The sequence below is a fragment of the Pteronotus mesoamericanus genome, unplaced genomic scaffold (genome assembly GCF_021234165.1).
Source record: "Pteronotus mesoamericanus isolate MK-2021 breed Mesoamerican mustached bat unplaced genomic scaffold, CSHL_Meso_final contig_1108, whole genome shotgun sequence".
In the NCBI taxonomy this organism is placed as follows: domain Eukaryota; kingdom Metazoa; phylum Chordata; class Mammalia; order Chiroptera; family Mormoopidae; genus Pteronotus; species Pteronotus mesoamericanus.
The window spans coordinates 260,540-284,094 of NW_026555016.1; the positions used below are offsets into that span (position 1 = coordinate 260,540).

The following is a 23,555-nucleotide window of genomic DNA, read 5'->3' on the forward strand; positions in this document are numbered from 1 at the left end:
GGTCATGATGCTTGCCAGGCCAATAAAACATCTCTCAAGAACATCTAACACCCTCTGTTCTGATTCCATCCTCCTCAGAGAGCCTCCTGATTAGCCTTGCCCTCCCAATTACCTCTTTCTCAGAAGGAGATATTCTAGCCCTCCATGTAGCCACATGAGTACTTGACACGTGGCTAATCCAAACTGAGATGTTCTGTAAAGGCAAAATCTACCACCCCAGGTTTTTAAGACTGTATGAAAAAAAATGGAAAATATCTCAGTAATAATGCTACATTGATTACATGTTGAATTTATAATATTTTGGGTACATTGGCTTAAATAAAATATATCATTGAAATTAATTTTATCTGTTTCTTTTTACTTTTCTTAATATGGCTACTGAAAATTTTTAAATTACTTTTATAGCTCATATTTGTGGATAGTATTATATTTCTTTTGGAGAGCACTGATCTAAAATATTGAACAAGAATACTGTAGTCAATGTAAATATACAGTCTCCCTATAAACTAATAAATTGACACAGCTGATTTAGACAGGCACAAGTCTGTCCCTCAGAAATTGATCAACTTTGCACTAACATAATCAAGCTTTCCTAAACAGAATATGAGACCTTCACTGAAGTGAGCAAATCAAGATTCTGGCACCTCTGAGATTCCCAAGTGCAAGCTGTCTACCTCCCCGTCATGTCTCTCTTGGCTCATAATCTCATGTTTAGACTGTGTTCTTCAAGGGATACAATTGAGTATTGTTAATCTTCGTTTTCCTAGCACTTAGGTGTCTTAAACAAAGGTATTAAAAAGTCTATTAAATGAATGCTCTTCCAAATTTTATGGCTTTGGTCACAGCTATACACCTCCTTACTTTTGAAAAGGATTTGTACATAACCTCTCCACTGTTTCTTCTTCATCTGTTAATTGCAAATGACTTGTAAAGATGGTACACAGAAAAACCTGTAAGAAAGTAATTTTCAGTCATGTGAACTAAAAGTAATGAAAAATAACTAATATTATGGAGTGAAAACTCATAACCATATAGCACACTGTATTTTATTATCAAGGACAGAGCCTTAGAAACAGATCACAAAATTCTTATTTCATCACTACGCAATGGCCTACAATTATATGACCTCTTGTTTGTCCTTGAATTCCAACAGCAACCACGAGACTGATACAGAATAGTGGTGGAGGGGAAAATAGATGTCACAGTAAAGGATGTTTATCATAGGATTAGTATAACACTTTGGACTCATAACAGACCAGATGGCAATAACCCCTTTCTCAGCAAGTGGCTTCTCATGTCCTGCAGGTTGTAAAAAATTCACTATCAACTTCTCTTGCAAATAATTATTTTTGAATACTGTGGCAGGATCAAAACAATGCTGAAGACACACAATCCCTCAATATAAGAAGAATAAGAACTGTAAACACTTACTCTATTAAAAGGAAAATCCTTCTCTAAAAAATGACGTTATCCCACAGAAAATCTTGGCTTCTTAAAATATAGGTATGTTCTCATCTTTTATTTTAAATGAAGAAAAATGACCTTCGTTTTATCTGATTTTGTGGCTGCTTTGTAAAAGCCATTGAAAATGCCTGAGAAACTACTGACATTAGTTCCACTGAATTTAAATACTTACACTTGCTAATTCTATAGAAACATGAACGCATGCTTTAATATCTTTCTAAAAATTGTTTACACAAAAATTCAATTGTCTTCTCCACCTTCCATAGCTCCAAAGAAACCTTTCTGGTGTCAAAGACAAAATGAAGCAAATATTCTTTAAAAGATGACTTACTGATTTCAGTAAAAAGTGTAATTTGATGACAGTTTTTCTTTAATAATTTGAGATACTTCTAACAAACTACAAATTCAGTTGCCCTAACTAAAAGAAGAAAATAATCCTAAATCTGCAAGCTGAACTTTACAAAATTTCCACAATGAAACCATTCTTTCTTTGGTGGGGGGTGGGGGGGAAGGTGGGGGTGGGGGAAGGAAGGAAGGAAAGGAGGAAGGATCCTATATATGTTAAAGCTCTTATCATTTTACATGTGGGCTGCATATCATTTTTCAATGCTTCCCCCTGGGTAGATGGCTGCCCTATGTATTTTACAGAATTGATTAGTCCCTGGATACCGAGTTGATTCTGGCTTTAAGAGAGGCAATAGCAAAGACACAGAAGAGCAGGCTACAGACAAGAAACAAAGGTCACCAAAGTGCAATCCTGAACTGGAACCGGGACAAACAACAGGGAAAAGCTAAGTGGCCTCGGGCCAAAGACATTTCCACTTGTCTTGGAAAAGGTATACACTGCCGCTCCTAGATGCTAAATTGGATGGTATTCATGAATGTGAAACTAAGAATAATGCAATATTTAGAATTAAATTAAAAAGAAAACAAGTTCTAAATCGTTAAGCGAGAGTTTAAAATGTTTTAGAGTGGGTGAAGCGAGTACACACAAGAAGAAAAGAAATGCACCAGATTGTAAAGGCTGGGGTGGACCTCTTTCTTAATATCCAGTGTCCTTTGTCTTAAGATTTGGTGCAACATATCTTTAGGGAAAAAAAAAAAAAAAAACAGAGTGAGTGAAGAAAAGGTCCCAAGGCCCTGACAGACGAGTTTCAGTGTGCGTTAGCTGGCCGGAGAGGGCGAGAAGCGGAGAGAAGACCGAGGGCGCCTTCTGCCGACCGTACGCGCCAGACCCCCCGGGCAACGGGTCCCCTCACACCGCGCTTGCGCAACTCTCGAACCGCAACTTGAGGGCGCGCGCCAGCCCTCGCTGATCTGAGGCCGGCGGGAGGAGGGGGAAGCGGGGACGAGAGCACGTGACCGGGGTTGCAGCTTTTCTGGCCCAATCCCAGGCGTTTCAGGAAGCGCTGTTGCGGGGCAATTCGGTTCGCCTGCGTTTGTCCGCAGGCCTGACCTCTTCTTACTCTCCTTGCTTCTCGACTCCGCTCTTGAATCTAAGAATCTGGTTTGGCAGACCTTTTGCTATATGTCCCCCGAATCAAATTAGGGGCAAACGAGGTGACTTCCGGTCAAAATGGCGGAGAGAACAAACATTCTGAGAAGCTGAATAATTTGGCCAAGGTCACAGATAACTTTTTTTTAATTAGGGGAACGTGCCCAACTGGTGCTTTTTATTTTTATTTTTTAAAGATTTTATTTATTTTTTACAGAGAGAAGGGAAGGAGAAAGGGTGAGAAACGTCGATGAGAAACGAGGGTGAGAGAGGTTGATTGCCTGTCCTCGCCCCAGCTGGGACAGAACCTGCACCCGAGGCATGTGCCCTGACCGGGAATGGAACTGGCGACCTTTCACTCTGCGCGCCGGGTACGCCAGTCGGGGCTGTTTATTTTCCTCCATGGTCGTTTCTCCCATTTGCAGTCCTGTTGCTGTCTTCCCAAGACGTTCAGATACTACCGCTTGAGACTCCAGAATCTGGAGTGCGCTCTGCTGTAGAAACAGTTCTCTAAGGAAGGGAAAACTGCTTTCTTCCTCAGGAGTTGAGGATTTTGGAAAAGTCAGATAAAAACTTAAAGTGGCAAGTGTCCCATAGGACTAGGACACACAATTTACCTCATAAAACAAATCCCAGAAGAGCGCTTTATTCCAATTTAAGCATTTATATAAAATCTCCCGATCTGTTTATTCAGTCCTATCAATAATCTGAAAAAATGACGGTAGGATAAGGTTACCTGCATGATGCGGTTGGTTCGGCCCAGAGCCGTATGACAGAAAAAAAGGACTTAAAGAAACTAAATCTTAAGGTTGGAGTCCTTGACGTGAGAAGGAAATGGGGTAAAAGTGAAATGGATGAGGCTTAATTGTAGAGTTCTAATCCAAGGGCCGAGGGCTACAGTCTAGGAACTTTGGCAATGGGGAAGCAAACAATACTGCAAAAGGATAAAATGCCAAATATGTCAAAACAATTAAAAAGGGAATTTCCCACCACATAGCCCAATATAGATAGCTTGGTAAAAATAAATAAAATAAGCCCCCTCACCTGGAATCCTATTCAGAAAGATCTCACTTATTTCATACAAATATGAATCCTCAATAGTGCAAAACTGAGTTCATTCTTAACTCAGAATGTCAAGAAGGCAGAGAAGGGAGTGTATGCACAGCTAAAAGCCCATTGAACTTTGACTGGCTTCTCTGCCAATTTGCACTGTGATGGTAATTGCTGCTTCCCTCGCAGACGCTAGTTTCCTCTGCTGCTGCTGTGGGTGGTTAGGTTTCATTGTTTTGACTGCTATTCCTTCCATTACACATAAAGATTTTTCTACTAGAATTCCTCAGTCACAGCTGTCAATTTAAATGACACTGAGCTCCACTGAGCCTGTTGCTGGTGTCTCCACGTCAAAACAGAGGACTCGAGAGAAAATGCCTCAAAGTGGACTGAATCTGTAAGTCACAGCTAAAGTGGAAAGCACATACATGGCATTCATCTACAAGACGGTGCAGTCTATTTAACAGAACCAGAGAAATAGGGAAGTATTTACATTGTCAAAGTAACTTTTTGAACGACCCGAATAGGTTGTTTTCACCAGCACTGTGTGCCTATTTAGTGGTCTGTGTCACTATTGACCATTAATGTAGATGTGTCTATTTCGTAAGTAACCAGGTCCAAATGATGCCTTAACAAAAATTTAAATTATTAGTAAACATTCATAAAATGTAAAGTCATACTTGCTTTTTTTCTTTTTTAATCAGAATTGATATTATAGGATAACCCTACTTCAGGGTCTTACCACCCAAAAAAGTTACTTAGATTTGTACAAAATATAAGTATTTCACAGTATATAGTCTTTTTATAGATTCTCCTGGAGATCCACTCATTTTGTAATTTCCACTTTGTGGTATAACCTGTTCACCTTCAAGTTAGGGTTGTCCAATAAACTAGTAACACAAGTAGCGGCCTGGGAACAAATTATACAAGCGAGGTTCTCAAATCTTAGGCTGATTAATACATGAGAAAGGAACACAATGTAATGGTATTATTAAGCAACGGCTGCAGAATATGATTACATCCAGTCCTAGAAACAGCAGAAATTTTCAGCAGTTGGGAAAATAAATGTCCTATGTTCTAAAGCCTCTCTTTAAAATATAGAACAAGGAATAAACAATATTTCAGTGTTTTGAATTACAATCTCTCAGAGAATTGCTTCATTACCTAACACCTCCACCAGAAACTTTAGTAGTTCTACCATTTTCTTTAACCAAGAAGGAAAAGGCTTTAAATTGTTTAAAGATGTAAACCAAAAATATACTCTACTAATTTCCATAAACAATTCCTGTAGTCAATATTTCCCATCTCTCAGGAAGCAAAGTTGCATAATTAAAATACCTTTTCAATATTAAACTGTAAAGCAATCAAAAAATATTAACATTATACTTGTGCCTTGATCTAATACATTCCAGACTTGCCTACAAATGAAACATTTTAAAAACCAATTAGCACAAGAAAACCAAAAGAGAACAGAAAAAAACATTGTTTGGTTCAGGTTTGATTTACTCGAAGGAAACATGCAAAAAATATGTATGTTTGTATTGAGATTATCTAAGGGTTCTGAATAAAGAATTTGAACTCATTTTAGGAAACGATGTATGATAGGTTTATAATCACTTAACTATAGATTACTGTTTGTTCAAATGTAGGTAATAAAGTTATTACTTCAAACCAAAATACAGAAAGGACTGGCTCAGTTTGCAACTCCAAAAGGAAAATTAAGGAAATCCAGAATTTTTTCTGCTTCTTGGAAAAAAAAATAAGGCAGATCATGAATTCAACTATTAAATTGTAATGTCTCATATCACATCCCAGAGTTAACTTTCAAGCTATTTCTTAGTTTTTTTAAAAAAAGATTTCCAATGTCCCTAATGGTGTGTTCAAAAGTGAATGTCATAAACTGAAACTAATCATTAACAACAAATCTTCAATTTATTTGAAGCAATTCAGTTCCAAAAACTTTTTAAGGTACAGCAGTCACAGAAAAAGACGGGTCAGAAACAATAATCAGGAGTACTGCATTTTTTGTTTGTTTTAACACTGTCATGGCTTTATTCAAAACACAGTTGCACAAAAGTATTAACTTCAAAGATTTTTACGGAGAGTTTTGAGGAATTTAACACACTATATACATACTGCCATACAAAGAGCATTAAAATAGGACCAAAAACTTCTACAAAATATAAAACCCACCCTTACTTATTTGCATGAAAATATCACCCACAAAGCTAAATAAGTCTTAAAAAGTTATTTGGAGGCTCCTAAGTGTTGTTTTCAAACCAAAGAAATCTAATTTTGATTGCACAATAAGATGATTGATAAGAAAGTCAATATATAGATTTAATTTTAAAAATAATTATTTTGTACTCTGGCATACTAGGTAATGAGAAGTCTTTGGGACTTAAACAGGGCATTACAATTGTTAAAAAGGAGTAAAATAATAGCTATTTGGATATTCGAATCCCCCAACTAAACTTATCTCAAGAGTTTTATTTCAGTCCGTTGTGCAACTTTTTTAAATTTATCCACAAATTACTTTCTAATTTTTACTTTAAAACCCCAAGTCATACATTTTTAAACTAAAAAAAAAACAACAGTGCTATACTCAAGTAATTTAAATGTGTCCGAGTATGAAAGTATAACTTCAATTAATTTGCTGACACTAACTTAAAAAAACTTACAAATATTCAAAACAAAGGGGGAAAAAATTTAAAGAGCCAAGATTAAAAAAGCAATCACCTTGAACATGAAGCCTCCACAACAAAAAGATGTACTTGTCTACTCATGTTATAATTAGTAGCCATATAAGAAAACACACACTCGCACTTTTCCCAAATATTTTTCTACTTTTAATGGACATACACTTGAAAACAAATCTTAATTTTAATATAGATTAAATTGCAAATATTTTTCCCACTGCCTAATATATTTCAATCAAATGCTGTATCTGGTCATTGTTAAAACTATAGAAATAATTAAAGGTTCCATTCAGAAAAATTAGAAATACTTGCAGAGTGGTAGCTAAGTCCTTTGGGAAGCTAACTTAAAATTTTGGCTTGAATGTCTTGTTCATTATCAACAGGCAATTATTCTGACTTTTGAGGTACACTATTGCTGCTTCCAAAAGCCCCTCTGCTTCTTTTCTTTCTTTATCCTACTACACAGTCTGTACATCTTGTCAACCAAGAAAGATTTCCAGTAAGCAGTCTGTTGCCTCAAACTGCATTGATAATAATATTCGTATCTCAGAAAACAGTCAGTTCCACTTAGCTTGTTTAAAACTGAGACAGGTCCGAAAAGGTAGTTGAGATATAAGACCAAAGGTTTTCCTGGGTATTCATATGTATCCCAATTTTTTTTTTTTTTTTTTTTTTTTTTGGATTAGAGGGAGAAGAGCGAAACAGGAAAAGAAGGTGATCATAAAGGAATTACCAAAAGGAAAATGAAAAATGCACACTTAAACACAAACAAACAACCGTTAGCATGTCATGATCTTCATTCGGCTTGAAGAACAAAGGGCTTACCTGCACATCTCTGAACTTACTATAAGCAATTTTCCTTCAGAAATAAAATCGTATTAGTCACCTGGCTTAAAAGGTTTCAGAAGCCTCCCCAAAATCCATGACCTATATTGTTGAATAGAACCTTTACTATTCTGCTCCTCTTTCCAAGTGACTCATGTGACAAATACGTACCCAAAAACCCTTAAACAAAAAAAAGTCATTGCTTTCAAACCAAAGTTCTCTAGGTCACCTCTAAAAAGATAACAAACTCATCTAAGAGACTATTTTTATTTCATATTCCAGCTGACTGGGATTTCAGTTAATTCATAAATAACTTTAAAACTTTATTAATGAAATGCACTATACTATACCTGTGTAAAAGCCATCATGTTTTAATTAGGGGCTAAAATGACTAATACAGTGAGCTTATATTAGAAAAATTAAGATTCTAAATAAACTGGTAGGGAATTTCACAATGGGGTCAATGAAAATTTTTCTCTACATACAATATGATCGTTAACATAAGTAAGTCTTATTTGGAATGATAAGGCAAAAATAGTAAAACCACACTTTTCCTATAAAAAGTTACACATTATCTTCTGTAGGGATAGTTATTATACATGAAGCAACAAGGAAGATATGATCACTCTATTGCACACCCAGGAATTTAGGAAATCTGGTCTTAGAATGATCTAGTCATCTTCTTCCTCTCCATCATCTTCAGCATCTCGTTTCCGCTTTTCCCCTCGAAGACTTTCTTCTTCTAAAGTAAGAGTGAAATGAAAAGTATAAAATACTTAATTTTAATGAACAGATTTTTTTAAGTTACAAAGTTTTTAACCTATCTTAGTGAAAAGTTAACAGCATAACAAAATTTTAGGTTAAGTTTCCTCTGTGAATTTCTTTTCAATTTCAGTGTATTGAACAGACGTAACAGACCAAAATCCATAAATAATGACAGCTTCCTATGCACCCTTGTGGCCAAATCCTGAAGTACAGATCACAAAACTAATGGCTTGATATTAATGGAAATACTAGTAAATTTTGAAATGTATTTTGAAAGGCCTAGGTAAAGCGTACCAGAGAGAAAATCTAAAAAGAGCATTATTGAGTTCAACTGTTCTTCCCCTCTAGTGAAGGCTTCACTCTGTCCAAAATGTAAGACCCTAAACAAATAATAAATTGAGCTCAAAGATCCATTATCTCCAATAAATGTTATGATCTGTTTTTTAATTGGAATTAATGAATACCCTGAGAAAATTACCTTAAAAAAGGTTTTATACCTTTCAAGGCTATTCTGTGATATGTTGCTAAAATCAAAGAGATTAGTAATAATTTTGAATTATAGACTCATACTTTAAAGTCAATGAATAGGTTTAATTATAAAATATATATTTCTTAATCCTCACCTGAGGATATGTTCACTGATTTTAGAGAGAGAGGAAGGGAATGAGACACAGAGAAACATCAATGTGAGAGAGAAACATTGATCAGAGTTGCCTCCTGTACGCACCCCGACCAGATATGGAACCAGCAATCTAGGCATGTGCCCTGATGGGGAACTGAACTCATGACCTTTTCGTGTATGGGACTATGCTCCATAAAACTGAGCCACCAGGCCAGGGCAATTTTAGAATATTTGTATGGCTAACAAAACTCACCCTCTTCTTCCTCTTCTTCCTCTTCTTCTTCTTCCCCTTCTTCAACATAGTCATCATCATCTTCTTCATCCTTGAAATTCAAATACTCAGTTTAAGAATAAATGAGCCATGACACAGATTTTTAGTTTGACAATAATACACTCCAATAATAGCAAAAAAAACTATGGTTACTCTCTGTTCTGATTACCTCTGTGTAACTTATGTACACAATCATTTTAAAAACCCAACCAGATCTAGTTTCTTTATGAAAACAAGCTGTTTTAGATCAGCATGTTCAAAACACTGCAACAATGGAAATGTACAATATCTGTGCTGTCCAATCCAGGAACCACTAGCCACAAGTGCCTACTGAACATTTAAAATGTGACAAGTGTAAATGAGCTGGATTTATCATTTTATTGAATTTTAATTAATTTAAATGTCCAAATGTGCTCAGTGCCTACTATAATGGGAGTCTTCTGTCTTTCAAAGACAGTGTCTTTGATTTTATACATTATGGTAGGAATTACCTGAATCCTGACCCCAGTACATGTGTTGAACAAGTCAATCTCTCTGGACCTCAATTTTCCAATCAATAAAAGAAAGTATTTGTCTAGAAAGATCTGTAAATTCCTTCTACATTTAAAAAACTACATATCAAAATAGCAAACATCAATTAAAATCACAATAAACTTGATCTATAACTCTTGTGGAAGGAATTGTTCTGGATAGCTAAGATTTAAACATAGCCCTTGAGCTCTAGCTGGTGTGGCTCAGTGGACTGAGAGCTGGCCTGCAAATCAAAGGGTCACTGGTTCCATTCCCAGTCAGAGCCCAGGTCTGGGTTGCTGGCCAGGTCCCCAGTAGGGGGTGCATGAGAGGCAACCACACATCAGTATTTCTCTCAGCCTCTCTTTCTACCTCCCTTCCCCTCTCTAAAAATAAATAAAATCTTTAAAAAAGAAATGAATCTAAAAATAAAAAAATAAACATAGCCTTAAAACATTATCACCATTTTTTTTTTTTTACTTTAGCCAATTGGATACAAATCTTCAAAGTGCATTGCACACTCTTCTACCATTTTCTGCTAAATCTCACAAACCTTCTTGAATTATCATAGTCACCATTTTGGTCATGAACATTATACTAATTAGTATATGCCAATTCCCTCAGAGCCTATTAATATATGTAGGATGGTTTTCCCATTTTTAAAAATGACCCTGGCTTCTACTTAGAGTTGTATCTTTTCCTAGTTTTTATGCCTTGTCTTTTGCAGTCAGTTACTATTTCAACTTTAATTTGCGATGGGTTCAGAAAAATAGATCAACAAGCTTACCAGAAGATTGAATATAAAAGAGAAAATAGGTTTAGAATAACAGCTTGAATACTTGTCCTACAAAGAAAATATCTTTTGTTGCTTTTATTTTGGTTACTCATAGACCTTTTATACTTATTGCCTTGTTCTTAGCTATGTTCCAAATGGCTGAGTTCTACTGTATATTAAAAAAATGGAACCAATCTAGGGTCTCCCCTCCAACCCCATAAAAGTTTATTGCTCCTTAAAAAGACTTTAATTGGCAAATAGTTAGGGAAACTTGGACAACCCATGCTTTTCACAGTATCCGCAGGCCCATTTGTGTCTAGATATATTCAACAGAACCTAATTCTCCAGCATTTAGCTAACAGAAAAACTATAAAGCATTCCATATCAGAGCTACCAAGCTATAAGGAACAGAAGGAATATGGGTTACCAAAGAGTATGAAAAGCAACCACAATAAAAATCAGGAGAATACATAGCCTAAACTAAAGACAAAAATAAAAGAAAGGAAGAGAAGGGAGTAAAAAAGAGAGCAGAAAGGAGGGAAAGGGTGAGGGAAGGAGGGAAGGAAGGAAGGAAGGAAGGAAGGAAGGAAGGAAGGAAGGAAGGAAGGAAGGGAGAAATGAAACATTTTAAACATCTTAAATCTGTAAAGAATGATAAATGAGGATACTTAAATATTTACCATTTTTTTAAAAACACTTCAGATACTAATCATATTTATTCCTTGATGATTTAAAAAAGCCCAAGTCTAAAAAGCTAATTATTTCTCTGGATTTTGTTTTAAACACAATATGATTAGATTCGTTGATTCATGTTTTTAAGCTTTTTTTAAAAAAATCATCTACCAGAAACTTGCTCTGTAAAGACTCTGGTCTCTTCCTAATTAGTAGGAAATAAAATGTTTTCTCATTTGTACTCTACTAGTACAAAATCACTACAATTCCCAATTCTTCTAAAGCCCCCTTCCCCAATTTTGATGAAATATACTATATCTACATGAAGTCCTTCTTTATACATATTGATTCCCTACCTCTGAAGAGCAGCTGAAATAGAAAAAAGACTCAAACAAGAGATAGCTAATCAAATTTCTATTCCCTTCTAATTTCTTTGTAAATTTAATAGTCTCTGACACTTCCAAAGGCTCTTAGTTTCTAAAACCAAGACTTCATCTTAAACATTCAAATTATCTCATCATCATTGAAAACTTCTAGTCCCTGCTACCAAGGTAGTACTTTGACTTAATGTTGTATGTATTATGTTAGATTTTTGCTCTGTACTTGACCATGTAATTTTTAGTTAATATTTCCCAATATTCAATAAACATCTGCAATTAGTTGAAGGTCATTTTTAAGTTACTTAATACTATATAGACTTAGGAATTATTGGCAGAAAAAATAAAAAATCAAAGACAAACATAACAGGTTCATCATTTTACAAATTAAAACTTGGAAAAATAATCAATGTGTATGCTAATGTAAATTGAACATGTTGACCTTCTCTATGAATAGAATTTAAAAGTTCTATTCTTCAAGATGGTATACCTCCTAACTCACTAAGCCTCCAAATAAGTTTGAGTCCTATTTTTTCCCACACTAGTTTTATATTTAAAATGGTATCAGAGAAAAATTATCATTAATCAGTGATATCATCTACCTAACCAATGTAAAAGTCATTAGGAAAACAAATGAGAATACTAATAATTTCTAATCTAAATAAGATATTATTTGTAATAATAAAACTTCTTTTAAATTATAAATTATGAAAACAAAACTCAATAATTTAACATTAAGAGAAAATCATTTATCCAAACTCCCAAAAGTTGAAAGATCATTTGTTCAAGTCAACTGACATTCCCTGTGAGCCCCCTAAGTCCCAATCAACTGCTGAGACACAAAGATGAATGGCCCTCCCTACCCCTAAGGTTCTTACCATCTAGCAGAAAGTGGCCAAATAAGTAAGTTTTTACAAAAGTGTCTACAGGTTTTAGAAGCCTATCAAGATTCAAAAGTAACAGAGAAAGGAGTGACTGTGTATGAAAAATTATAAAAAACTTCAATAATGAGGCAACTCCAGGGCTGAGTTTTTAAAGATAAGAGTTCTTGAGGCACGATTTGTGTGTAAGTTACACAAGTATAAACGTATGTAAAATTTCAAGGACTTGTACATAAAATCAGTGCACTTTACATGCTTCACATATTTATGTTTACCTCATAAAAAAGAAAGTTCATCGGAGGGCATGGGTACAAAGTCATTTCAGATAAACAATGCATTGTATACATTGTTTACTCTCTATTAATAGAATAATCACAGTATATACAGACAGAAAGGTAAGAAATAGCTCCATGTAATAATTTAATTTGGTACTGAGGGAGATACAGCCAGAGAAGGAAGCAGGGGCTAGCCTGTTGTGTGTCTCAGTAGCAACAGGGCAAAACATCAAAGGGTTTCAAGCAGGCCAGTGATAAGATCACATTTGCATTGACACTACACAGGCTAGCACTGCAAAGGTTACACCTTAGTGGTGATGCTGTGTTCAGAGAGGGCATTTGGAAGCTAAGACAAAAGCACAGGGAAGAAATAATTAGAGGAGAGAAAAGTCTTCTTGAATGTCTACAATGTACCAGCAACTAGATACTTTACATGTATTATTTTGTTCAGTCCTTAAAACAATCCTGCGAGGCAGGTATAATCTACATTTTCTAAATGCAGAAACTGAAGGTCAGAAACATTTGTAAAATGTTTCCACCATGCCTCTGAGGGCAGTACAGATCTGAGATATCTGGGAGGTAATATCAACAGTGTTTATGATTATGTTGACATAGTCCGAACTGGGGAAAAAATTACAGGTGAGCAGAGATGTGCACCCCACAAGTTAGAAGTAGCTCAGATTTTTACACACCTTCCTTTTTATAGTACTTAGTCCTATTCTTAAATAATTAATTTTCAGTGCATGTAAAAGGGTCTGTTCACCTGAATTTCCTCTCTCATTAAGTATGAGAGGCCCACTTCCTCTTCTCCCTCTCCCAATTCTGAGCCTGCTTCATCTTCATCCTCATCCTCCTCTTCTTCCTCCTCCTCTTCCTCATATCCTTCAGTTGGACCAGCTTCATCTTCCTCTTCATCATCTTCATCTCCATCTTTAAAAGTATTTTAAGAGATGAACAAATGGCTGGGCAAATGTTTCTTAATAATAATATTGATCTTTTTAACCCTTGCCCCAATCACTTCAAACTTTTAAGTCAAAGGTAGGAAGTATCTCAGGGTGATTTTATTTTTTAAAATGTCCCTTTTATAACACCCATATTTACTATATGAGAAATACGGTCTCTAAATGCTGAAAATTATACAATGTAAAGATTTTCTTCAAAGCATTACATGTACTGAAGTGTGTTTTATTTTGTGGACACTTCAAAACTTACTTGTCCATCATTCTATCGTTTTATAACATTGTTTATCTATCAAATCCTTTTCGAGTAATAGTAACAAAGTGTGTCATTACTAGTAACAACCCATTTATCCAAAAATATATTCATCATCTAATTCTAGAACATTTCCATCACCCCCAAATCCATTAGCACTCACTCACCATTCTTCTCTCCCCCTGCCCTGGTTACCGCTAATGCTACTTTGCGTCTCTGTGAATTTGCCTACTCTGGACATTTCAATATAAATGTGTCTGGCTTCTTTAACTTAGTAGAATGTTTACAAAGTTCACTCAGGTATCAGCACTTCATTCATTTTTATGGCTGAATATTATTCTACTGTATAGATATACCGTATTTTGTTTTTCCATTTCTCAGTTGATGGATGTGGGTTGTTTGTACTTTGTGGCAATTATAGATAAAACTGTGATGAATGTTTTTTTTTAGGTACTGTTTTAAAAGTTGCAAAAAAACTTAACAATAAAAAGACAAAGGGATAAATGAAAAGGTAAATAAATAATAAATAAAAGTTGCCCCTTTTACTAGGTGGTTTATACAGACACAAAATTTCATGGAGCCTGGTATAATAATCATTAAACTCCCTGAAAGCTATCAGAAATCTTAAAGAAGAAATACAGAACTAGGGCAGTAGGTCCTTTAAAGTTTCTTGTCTTACAAACATCTTTCCTTTTCTCCACCTAAATATCCATGCCCAATGTAATTTCCATAGCCAAAGTGGAGTCTGTAATTGTGACACATTTATGAGTATTACGAAAGATTACCCTCGTCATCCTCTGCTCCCGAGTCTGGTGCTTCATTGTCCTCCTGATCAAATCCATCTAAGTATGTGATTTGCTGCAGCAGTTCAAAAACACTCTCTCTATAATCTTCCAGGGTGGTGATCTCACAGTTAAACAAGTCAAGACTTTTCAAATTTTTAAGATTTTGCTGGAAAAGTAGAAAGTTAAAACATTCAAGATTCAAAATATCATGTTATTTCTTTTCAATTCATAAAACAGAAAATATATACTTGAAATCAGGAGAATGGTTTTGGATCTTTAGAAGTTTATAACGAAAGGTTATGATATCACGCACAGCCAATTCTCTTACTGAGGCCCTGGCATGCAAAACTCTACAGAAGTAGGAACTTTGCTGTGTTCAATGCTGTGTCTCCAGCACCTGGCTTGGCGCCTTACTTATAGTAGGCACTCAGTATATCTTGTTGACACAATCTATGCATAAATAGAAAACAACAATAACATATTTACTTTGTATCTACAAACTTACTTTCCAGAATTTCAACCTCTTCACAAGCTTTTTAAAAATCAAAGCAACATTTTCACAGTTATACTTCATCTCCTTTTCATTTCCTCATACCAAGAAACAAATAATTAAGTAATGAAATAACTCAAAAAATCATCAAGAAGGCCCTGGCCGGGTAGCTCAGTTGATTATAGAGTGTTGTCCCATGCACCAAAAAGTTTCAGGTTTGATCCCCAGTCAGGGCACATAGGAGTGAGGATTTTTTAAAAAATCATCAAGAAGGAAGGAAATGGAATAGAATTTAAGAAAATACTAGAAATTTTCAGACCAGATATTCAACTCCTGAAGTTGATAATAAAATAAATTTCTCACCATTTAAAAAAATTATCTGAATGTGAAAGGAAAAGAAAGCCTTAACCACCTCGATCAGTGATTTTCAAATGGTGAGCTGCAAGAATTTTTAGAACATGCAATACCTGACTATTTAGTCAGAGGCACTGACCTCTTTTCCCCTAGATTATCAACAGAAAAAAATGACAACAGCCAACACCACAATAGCCATCCTGTGGGAATGCTCTGTCTTGAACCATAAATATATAGGTCATATAATAAAGTTGTATCTTATTAGTCACATCACATAAGTTTGCATCTGATTGGTTAATTCTTGCTACCAGAAATCCTTATATGCAAGTATAGGCACCTAATTTTTTTTAAAAAGTCACTTGGAGCAAAAAGGATAGGTAATTACTATTTTTTTTTGTAAATTAATCAAAATTATACCTATTATTTTGTTAGATCAGCAAAAAATATTTCTTTGGTGTGCAGAATTTTAGTAATTAATGTGTGTATGAAATGAAAAATGTTGAAAATCACTGATCTAAATCGCAACACAAGAAATTCAGAAGTTTCATAACAGTGAAATAATAAATAGGATAACCTCTCCTCTGATTTTAAAATATCTGTCTAAATACACAGACAAATATTTAGTCAGTTTTATCAATAATTTTCACAATAAGCAGCGATAAAAGTTTCTGGTATGTATTAATTTCCATTTTTATTCTGACAGATGCTATCAATGACAATTGTTATTCAAAGTACTATGAATATAAAATGTATTTTTTTGGTAATTAGAAATCATCTGAAATTTTTCAGTGTTTCCAATAGTCTTCTAACATTGGTGTCTCATTTGAGAGGGACTCATTAAATTAAAACTTTATTTTACATTTCTACCTCCTTTTACTTTTTCCCCTTCCAGCACGGTATCCCTTGTATGCCTTTTAACCTCCTTATTTATATTCTTGTATTTTACTAATGAGAAACAAAAATGTCTAAATAAATGAGCAATATTTTTGTTTCTGCTAAAAAAATATATATATAGCCCTGGCTGGTGTGGCTCGGTGGGTTGAGCGCCAGCCTGTAAATCAAAAGGTTGCCAGTTTAATTCCTGGTCAGGACACATGCCTGGGCCACGGGCCAAGTCCCCAGATAGGGGCATGCCAGAGGCAAGCGATTGATATTTCTCTCCCTCTCTTTTTTCTTCCCTTCCCCCTCTCCAAAAAAATAAATAAAATCTTTTAAAAAATATATATGTGTGTGTGTGTGTGTGTATGTGTGTGTGTGTGTGTGTGTGTGTGTGTGTGTATATGCAAATCTCAACCAAGAAAAGCAAGCCCAGAGACAAAGCTTTCCACTTACCAGAGCTTCTAGTGCACTGACATCTTTGATTTTGTTTCCACTCAGATTGAGGTGGGTAAGATTAGGACATTTCTCTGCCAGCACTTCCAAGCCTCCAGAAATTCTATTGTTACTAAGTTCCAACTATATATTCAACATGGGAAGAAAACAAAGAGGGGTGATGACTTATGACACATCAAAGACTTTTAAAATATATCAATCTGAAGAAGAAAAACATTTGTCATTGTCTCTGGCTTCAAGACTGTCACAAGTAATTAATTTCCAAATTCCACCTGCAGCCACCAAATAGTATATTAGAACAGATGGCTGCTCTACTTACGATGGGGTTACATCCAGGTTAACCCACCACCGTTAAACCCACCACCATAAGCTGAAAATATCTCAAGACAAAAATGCACTTAATACACCTAACCTACCAAACATCATAGCCTAGCCTAGCCTATTGCATACTCAGAACACTTGCATTAGCCTACAGTTGGGTAAAATCATTTATCACAATTAAATACAATGCAGAATATCAGTTGTTTACCCCTATGATCTCATCTGGGAGCTGTAGCTCACTGCCACTGCCCAGCATCCTGAGTATTGTATAGCCTATTGCTAGCTCAGCAACAGATCAAAATTCAAAATTTGTAGTGCAGTTTCTACTGAATGCATATGGCTTTCACACCATCATAAAGTCAGAAAGTTCAAAATCAAACCACTGTAAGTTGGGGACTGTCTGTATAATGGCTTTTAAGGTAGGGTTGGTCCCAATTGTTTAATAGTTGGAGTTAATGTTTCAGAGAAAAACATTTGGTAGGTGTTAAGTTCAAATTCATGCCATAAAGCAATTTCATTATTAAATTTAAATTTCTAAAAAAAATACTAGAACTGATTCCAAAATCTTACATAACCTTTTTGCTTACCTCTAGAAACTTAGAACCCTCTCATTAAAGGGCAGAATGGTCATTCTATTTGGCCAAAAACTAGAAAGAGCTGTTGGCATTCAAATCATGATGCTCTCATCATGATTTGGTCAACTTACCTTTCGAAGTTTATTTAAGTTGGGAAGCTTGGCCAGTGAACTTAGTTCCACATTAACCATACTCAGAAACTCTAGTTTTTTAAAAGTATCATTCAGGCCCTCAATTTCCCCATTGACACAATGGCAATTATCAAGGACTAACTGTGTCACCTGTAAGAGAGAACAAGAATGATTCTATAGTTTGCAGTCTGTTTAGCAAAACATCTGAGGTGCTGACACTCTTGAAATGTAAATATTAAAATCACCAATTAATCTTTCAAATTTAAGTGTGGACTAAGAAGTTTAATGCCTGCTTCAAATCACTGATACATTAAAAAAAAACTTTGATAAAGGTCCCATGTGACACTTGTTTCTGACTATGATGAGAACTCTCAACATCAGGGCACATATTTATGCAGTGAGGGGACACCAAGGTTACGGGAAAAGGATGCAAGTGAGCTGCTCTAAAACAGTGGAGAGAAGAAAGGACGCTGTTTTATTCACTTTTTCAGTTTAAACCCCCTTCTCTTTGGTTGATAAATGCCACCATAACTCAGAAATACCTTGTTACCCTCCATGAAGAAATGTTAGAAAGCTCCTTCTGAGACAGCCCAGCTTTCGGATGTTATTTGTTCTAATATCAAGGCCAAACAATATCACCCAGTACAATACATCCTTGACAAAATGTTATTTCTCTCTGCCATTTTAGTAGCATTTTTGTGACCTTCTCTCCATTCTCGGGATGGGGTGGGTAGCAGCTGGATCCTCTATTAGGTAAGAGTTGTATAACAAAACTTTCTTATGTGTGCCTAAATGGACCTAATCTTAAGGGGGAAGCAAGCGACCTGAACTGTCCATTCCCAATATGTTTGAAGTATTTTGAGAGCTCAAAATTAGCAACAAAGTATGCCACCTTCTCTATTTGAAAATGACTTCTACATAATTACGTCAGTGAGCAGAAAATGCATCATGATCTGTTTAGAGATGAGGAAGCCACATGTCACACAGAATGGGGTAGCACTACGCCTCAACTCTAAGTCTCCTGACTCCTAGTCTAGCTGACAGAGGTGAGGGCCACTAGATTTGGTGTCAGAAAACCAGTTCTTCCACTTGAGTAAATAACTGCACGGTCCTGAGACTACGCTAATACAATCCATCTTACCAGTTTGTCTAAAGGAGTAAATAGCAAAGAGGAAAAGTCCTTTGTAAACTGTAAAAAAAAAAAACTATGCAAATACAAGAGACCGTTATTACACCATAGGGGAGGAAGGAGACGCTGCAAAAAGGCTACATCCGGCACTCGCCAAAACTGGAAAGGAAATCACTACGATAGGGTAGGTAAAAGAATGGAGGTGGTGGGGGCGGGGAATCCACTCTCCCGTCCCAAGACAGAAAAAAGCATTCTAACGGTGTGTACCTGAGAGACAGCTTTTTAAGTTTGATTTTGTTTTTTCTGAATCCCCTAGAAAACTTCCAGTTCTTTCTGAGATAATAGTGGCTGTTTCCTCCTTCCTGCCACCTGCCAATTTCAGAGGAAAAAACCTTTTTTTTTTTTTAAGTACATAAAGATCTTGGGTTCCCACTCTGCATGCCACCACCAGAGACCCTACTTATCCTTTATGCTGGTACGCACAAGCACCGCCTCCCCTCTGCTGAAAAAATTATGTCCCTATATCCCAATTCTTGGATTTATCTCAGAGGCTGCAGAGAGCAAGACTCTCGATGCTTTCCTCTGAGATCAGAAGTGTGAGGTTCCTCGCTGGTCCCAGGCCCGCTCTGGCGACCTGCAGCTCCGCCAGACGGGAAACCCCACAAGGGGCGGGGACTCTCTACGCAAAAAAGGGGTCACCTCTCAAACCGCGTTCCCCAGTGCCTCCGCCCGGGGCGGCAAGGGCTGGATGAAGCCAGAGGCACCTTCGGAAAGGAAGCAGAAACGCCTCCCGCCTGACCCTCCAAAAGTTGACCGCAACGACGCCTCGCGTGGCCCCTCCCAACACGTCTCTTTAACTAAGGCGACAGCGGCGAGCGCGCATCATTTAGTTTCGCCGAACCCATCTTTAAAGCACAAAACCCCAACGACCCATTTGTTGAGTTTTGTGAAACTGCCTCGAGGGATCAAATTCGGAGTTGCGGCCACCACAAGACGAATATAGTTACACCGCGGGGGGATTACTCCTTGAGTCCCCTTCCCGCCTCCAATTACAACGACGAGTCCCCAAAACTTACCCGCGGCCGGAGAATCGGCCGCTGACCCAGATTCTGCCTGCCGCGGTCGACGCGCGCCGCTTCCCCGGGGGAGTGGGCGCCACCGGCAGCGGGTGGTCGCCAACTGCGCAAGAGACCCCAGCCCAGGCCCGGCACGACGACCTCGGACGCCCAGGGTCCTTGAGGCCGGGGGCACCCCCACTCCAAAAAAAAAAAAAAGAGTTGGCAGCACTGAAGAAAAGTTGGACTAAGTTCTCAGGCGACGATGGCTGTGGCAGGGTCGAGTGGGACTTGAGGGGTCGCGCCCACGCCGCCCGCCTCCAGGAGGGGGACCTTCGAGAGCTGACCAGCCCCAACACCCTGCTTCCCGCCCCCACAAGGCCAGGACGCCTGACTCGAAGAAAGGAGAAAGGGAATAAGCCCCCCATGCACACGCAAACCCCCCCCCCTAGAAACTTAAACCCTTCGCCATCTTAAGTAAAAGATTTTAATGATTTAAAACTTCAAATTAAATATTTCCCCCAATCCCAGGTGGGGGTTAATTCATGACCCTTCCCCACACACCCACCGAGGCCCCCCGAAACCCGATCCTCCGAATACTGGGCTGATGGGGAAGGGGAGGGGGCTGAGTCATCTCACCTCCTCCGGGGCTCTGTTCCTTAACTCCAGGTTAATCCTCTTCTTCATCTCCATGTCCTCCTCCTGCTCTTCTGCTACTACTCTCCTCGGTTACCCTTTCCTGCCTTTCCCACTACCCCCAACCCTCAAATTGTAAAAGATTTGGAAATGAATGAAAAGAAACGCAAATATAAACGCCCACCACCACCACCAGATAGGTGTGGGGAAGGAAGAAGAGAATAGCAAATGGAGTCCAAGGAGTTGGGACTCTAACTCGGCTGCCAACACCTCCTTGTCCACACACTCGCGCGCGCACTCACATGCACACACACACATACACACCCGCAGTTCCTTCCCCTTCAATGGCTGCTGAGAGACTGAGCCTCCATGACACGGCACCGCCAACCCCCTGGCCTACACTCCACCCACCTCCCAAATGTATTGGTTACTTTTCTAACATCGCATGATTCCATTGGACTGCACAAATATCTATCAGTCTTGAGGGCGGACCTGAACCAGAAATACCGTGTCTATTAGCTACGACCAAGCGCGCAGTTAACTCCGATAGGTCCAGGAGGATGTTCGTCCCGGGGAAATTATTTTGAATCCCAATAGCCCCCCTACTTTCTTTGTGTGGTTGGCACGCTTTCCCTAGGTTCTCGGGCGGTTTTAATGCCTATAGGATTTGTTTAGGGCTTTTTTTTCCTTTATGTTTTTAGCGTTAAAGGGAGAAAAAAAGCATCCTGCTTAGGTGCCCAAGTTGCGAGCCTGGCAATTCAAGACACGGCACGCACGGGCTCTTGGCGGTTTTAAAGCACGGGTCCTGCTTTGCAGGCAAGGTGCACAGCAACATGCACATCACATAAAAAGCGTGACTTCGTGGCACTGCCCTGCCGGGGTCAGGCTCCTGATGCAGAACCAGGGCCAGGGTAAAGATGATATTTTAACTTCCACCATGAAGGACTGACGGATTTTGAAAGCAGTTGGGTGAAGTATATAAGTTAGGCACCTTTAAATTAAACTACCCTGTAGGAACTGTTACTGAGGTTGTTGTTTATTAAACACTAAGGCCTTGTAGGAAAAACAGTGTTGGCCTAATGAAAACCAGACATTTAATTCACATAGAAATGGTATTGCCATCCTTCTTTTGGTTGGTTTCCACGGAAATCGGCAGGTAAAAATGTGCTTTTAAAAGTCGGTCAGCGTGGGATAGAAAAGAGCGGGATAAGAATGATTTTTTTTGAAAATTCGTCTTGCAAGTCTAATTTTCCTTAGCTCTTGCTTAAATTCTGTCCTTTTCATTTCCCTACACAATTCTCAGGATAAATACCCAAAGAAATTGAGTACAATTTAGGGAAAAAGGGGGTGAATTAGTCCAACCCCTCTCAGAGCTGAGTTTGCTATTTTAAGATATCAGGTTCAAGACCTGAGATTTCCCAAGCGATGCCTCATCACTTCACCACCCCACCGCCTTCCCCCATACTGAGACACAATTTTCAAATAGGCTTACATTTTAAATGGAAATATTTGGTATTTGGCATGTTAACGACTTTGAAGAAAGACAAAATAACGATTGTCTTTTCCTTGCTAAGTGTTTCCTTTGAATTCCCTGAAAGGGAAATTTGGGAAAGTGAGAACAGGCAGAGAGGGAGAGCTTCTTATGTGAAGTGACAACTCTAGGGGGGCAACTTGGAGTTAGTTAAGTTTGCTTATTTGCTTATTTTAATGAGGCTAAAGGAAGCCAGGATGATATGAAAACTGAACCCCAATGAACTGAGGAACAATTCAAGGAAGAGTTAAACACCAAGGGAAGCGGTGGGGAAAGAGCAAACAAAATCTGAAAGCACATTTTCATACCAGCTCTAGAGGTCTTGTGCTCAGATCCCACCAGGCACTGCCAAGTCTGGTACTCTGGTTCAGAATCCCAAAGAGAATTCAGGAAAGGAGTTCAGGTTTAGGAGTCACCAACATATAAGTGATAGCTGAACACACAAAATAGAAACAAACTCATAGAGAATAGAGGGGTAGTTGACTGAGGGAAGAAGAGTTTGGGAGACTGGGTGAAAAGGTGAAGGGATTAAGAAGTACAAATTGGTAGTTACAAAAGAGTCATGGGATGTAAATTACAGCATAGGAAATATAGTCAATAATATTGCAATAATTATTCATGCTGTGAGGTGGATACTAGAAACATCAGCGGAACACTTTGTAAAATACCATTGTTTAATCACTATGCTGTACACCTGAAACTAATACAAAATAACTAAATGTAAACTGTAATTGAAAAAAATAAAACAAACTTAAAAAAAGAGTACACCATAGTCAACCTAGACAGGAATCCACCAAAGTGAGCCTTCTCCCCATATCCATTGTCCCCACCCTCGTGTCATTTTTTTTCTTTATAAATGAAAAATAATATGGAACACTTCACAAATTTGCGTGTCCTTCTTGTGCAGAGGCCGTGCTAATCTTCTCTGTATCGTTCCAATTTTAGTCTATGTGCTGCCGAAGCGACCACTTCTGTCATCTGTTACCTGCATTACCTCAATACCTTGAAACTTACCTCTTTACAGTCTTAATCAAGAAGCCAGGATAATTAAGGTGCTAGGGGAGAAAAGATTCCTCGTAGGGCTGGTGCAGAGAAAGAAAGGTGCTTGGAAAGAAGTTGAATGAAGAACATTATCAGGCTAGGAGATGGGAGTAGGATGCTAAGTGGATGAAAGAATGAAATGTGATCAGGGGAAAAGCCAAACTCATAAACTAGAACATGTCTTAAGCAGAAGTAATGAGGCAGAGTTTAAATGGTAGAATGGAGAGTGAGTGAGGGTAAGTAACTAGGATGTGGATGAAAGCAAAGGAGCAAGGAGAGGGA

General features: G+C 37.7%; 1 protein-coding gene and 2 non-coding genes across 5 annotated transcripts in view; 1 reads left to right on the top strand and 2 right to left on the bottom strand.

Moving 5' to 3' along the window:
• Positions 1 to 2,398: 2,398 nt before the first annotated feature.
• On the top strand, positions 2,399 to 2,549 carry LOC129072047 (small nucleolar RNA SNORA81). Its single transcript, XR_008529333.1, has one exon. It is a non-coding gene; the product is annotated as a small nucleolar RNA SNORA81 (small nucleolar RNA).
• A 3,481-nt stretch (positions 2,550 to 6,030) lies between these two features.
• ANP32E (acidic nuclear phosphoprotein 32 family member E) overlaps positions 6,031 to 23,555 on the bottom strand; it is a 38,070-nt gene continuing 20,545 nt past the window's right edge. The window contains exons 1-7 of one of the 3 annotated variants that reach the window (XM_054575247.1): positions 20,705 to 21,074; positions 17,882 to 18,031; positions 16,855 to 16,977; positions 14,679 to 14,844; positions 13,445 to 13,611; positions 9,174 to 9,243; positions 6,031 to 8,275 (exon numbers count right to left, since the gene is read on the bottom strand). In XM_054575247.1, the coding sequence (XP_054431222.1) occupies positions 8,205 to 8,275; positions 9,174 to 9,243; positions 13,445 to 13,611; positions 14,679 to 14,844; positions 16,855 to 16,977; positions 17,882 to 18,031; positions 20,705 to 20,758 (801 nt within the window). In that variant the 5' untranslated portion in view covers positions 20,759 to 21,074 and the 3' untranslated portion in view covers positions 6,031 to 8,204. Of the gene's footprint in view, positions 8,276 to 9,173; positions 9,244 to 13,444; positions 13,612 to 14,678; positions 14,845 to 16,854; positions 16,978 to 17,881; positions 18,032 to 20,704; positions 21,086 to 23,555 lie in introns of those variants that run through there. The other 2 variants (XM_054575256.1, XM_054575257.1) reach the window with 2 other exon arrangements.
• LOC129072041 (U6 spliceosomal RNA) lies at positions 23,095 to 23,201 on the bottom strand. The gene has a single exon (XR_008529331.1). It is a non-coding gene; the product is annotated as a U6 spliceosomal RNA (small nuclear RNA).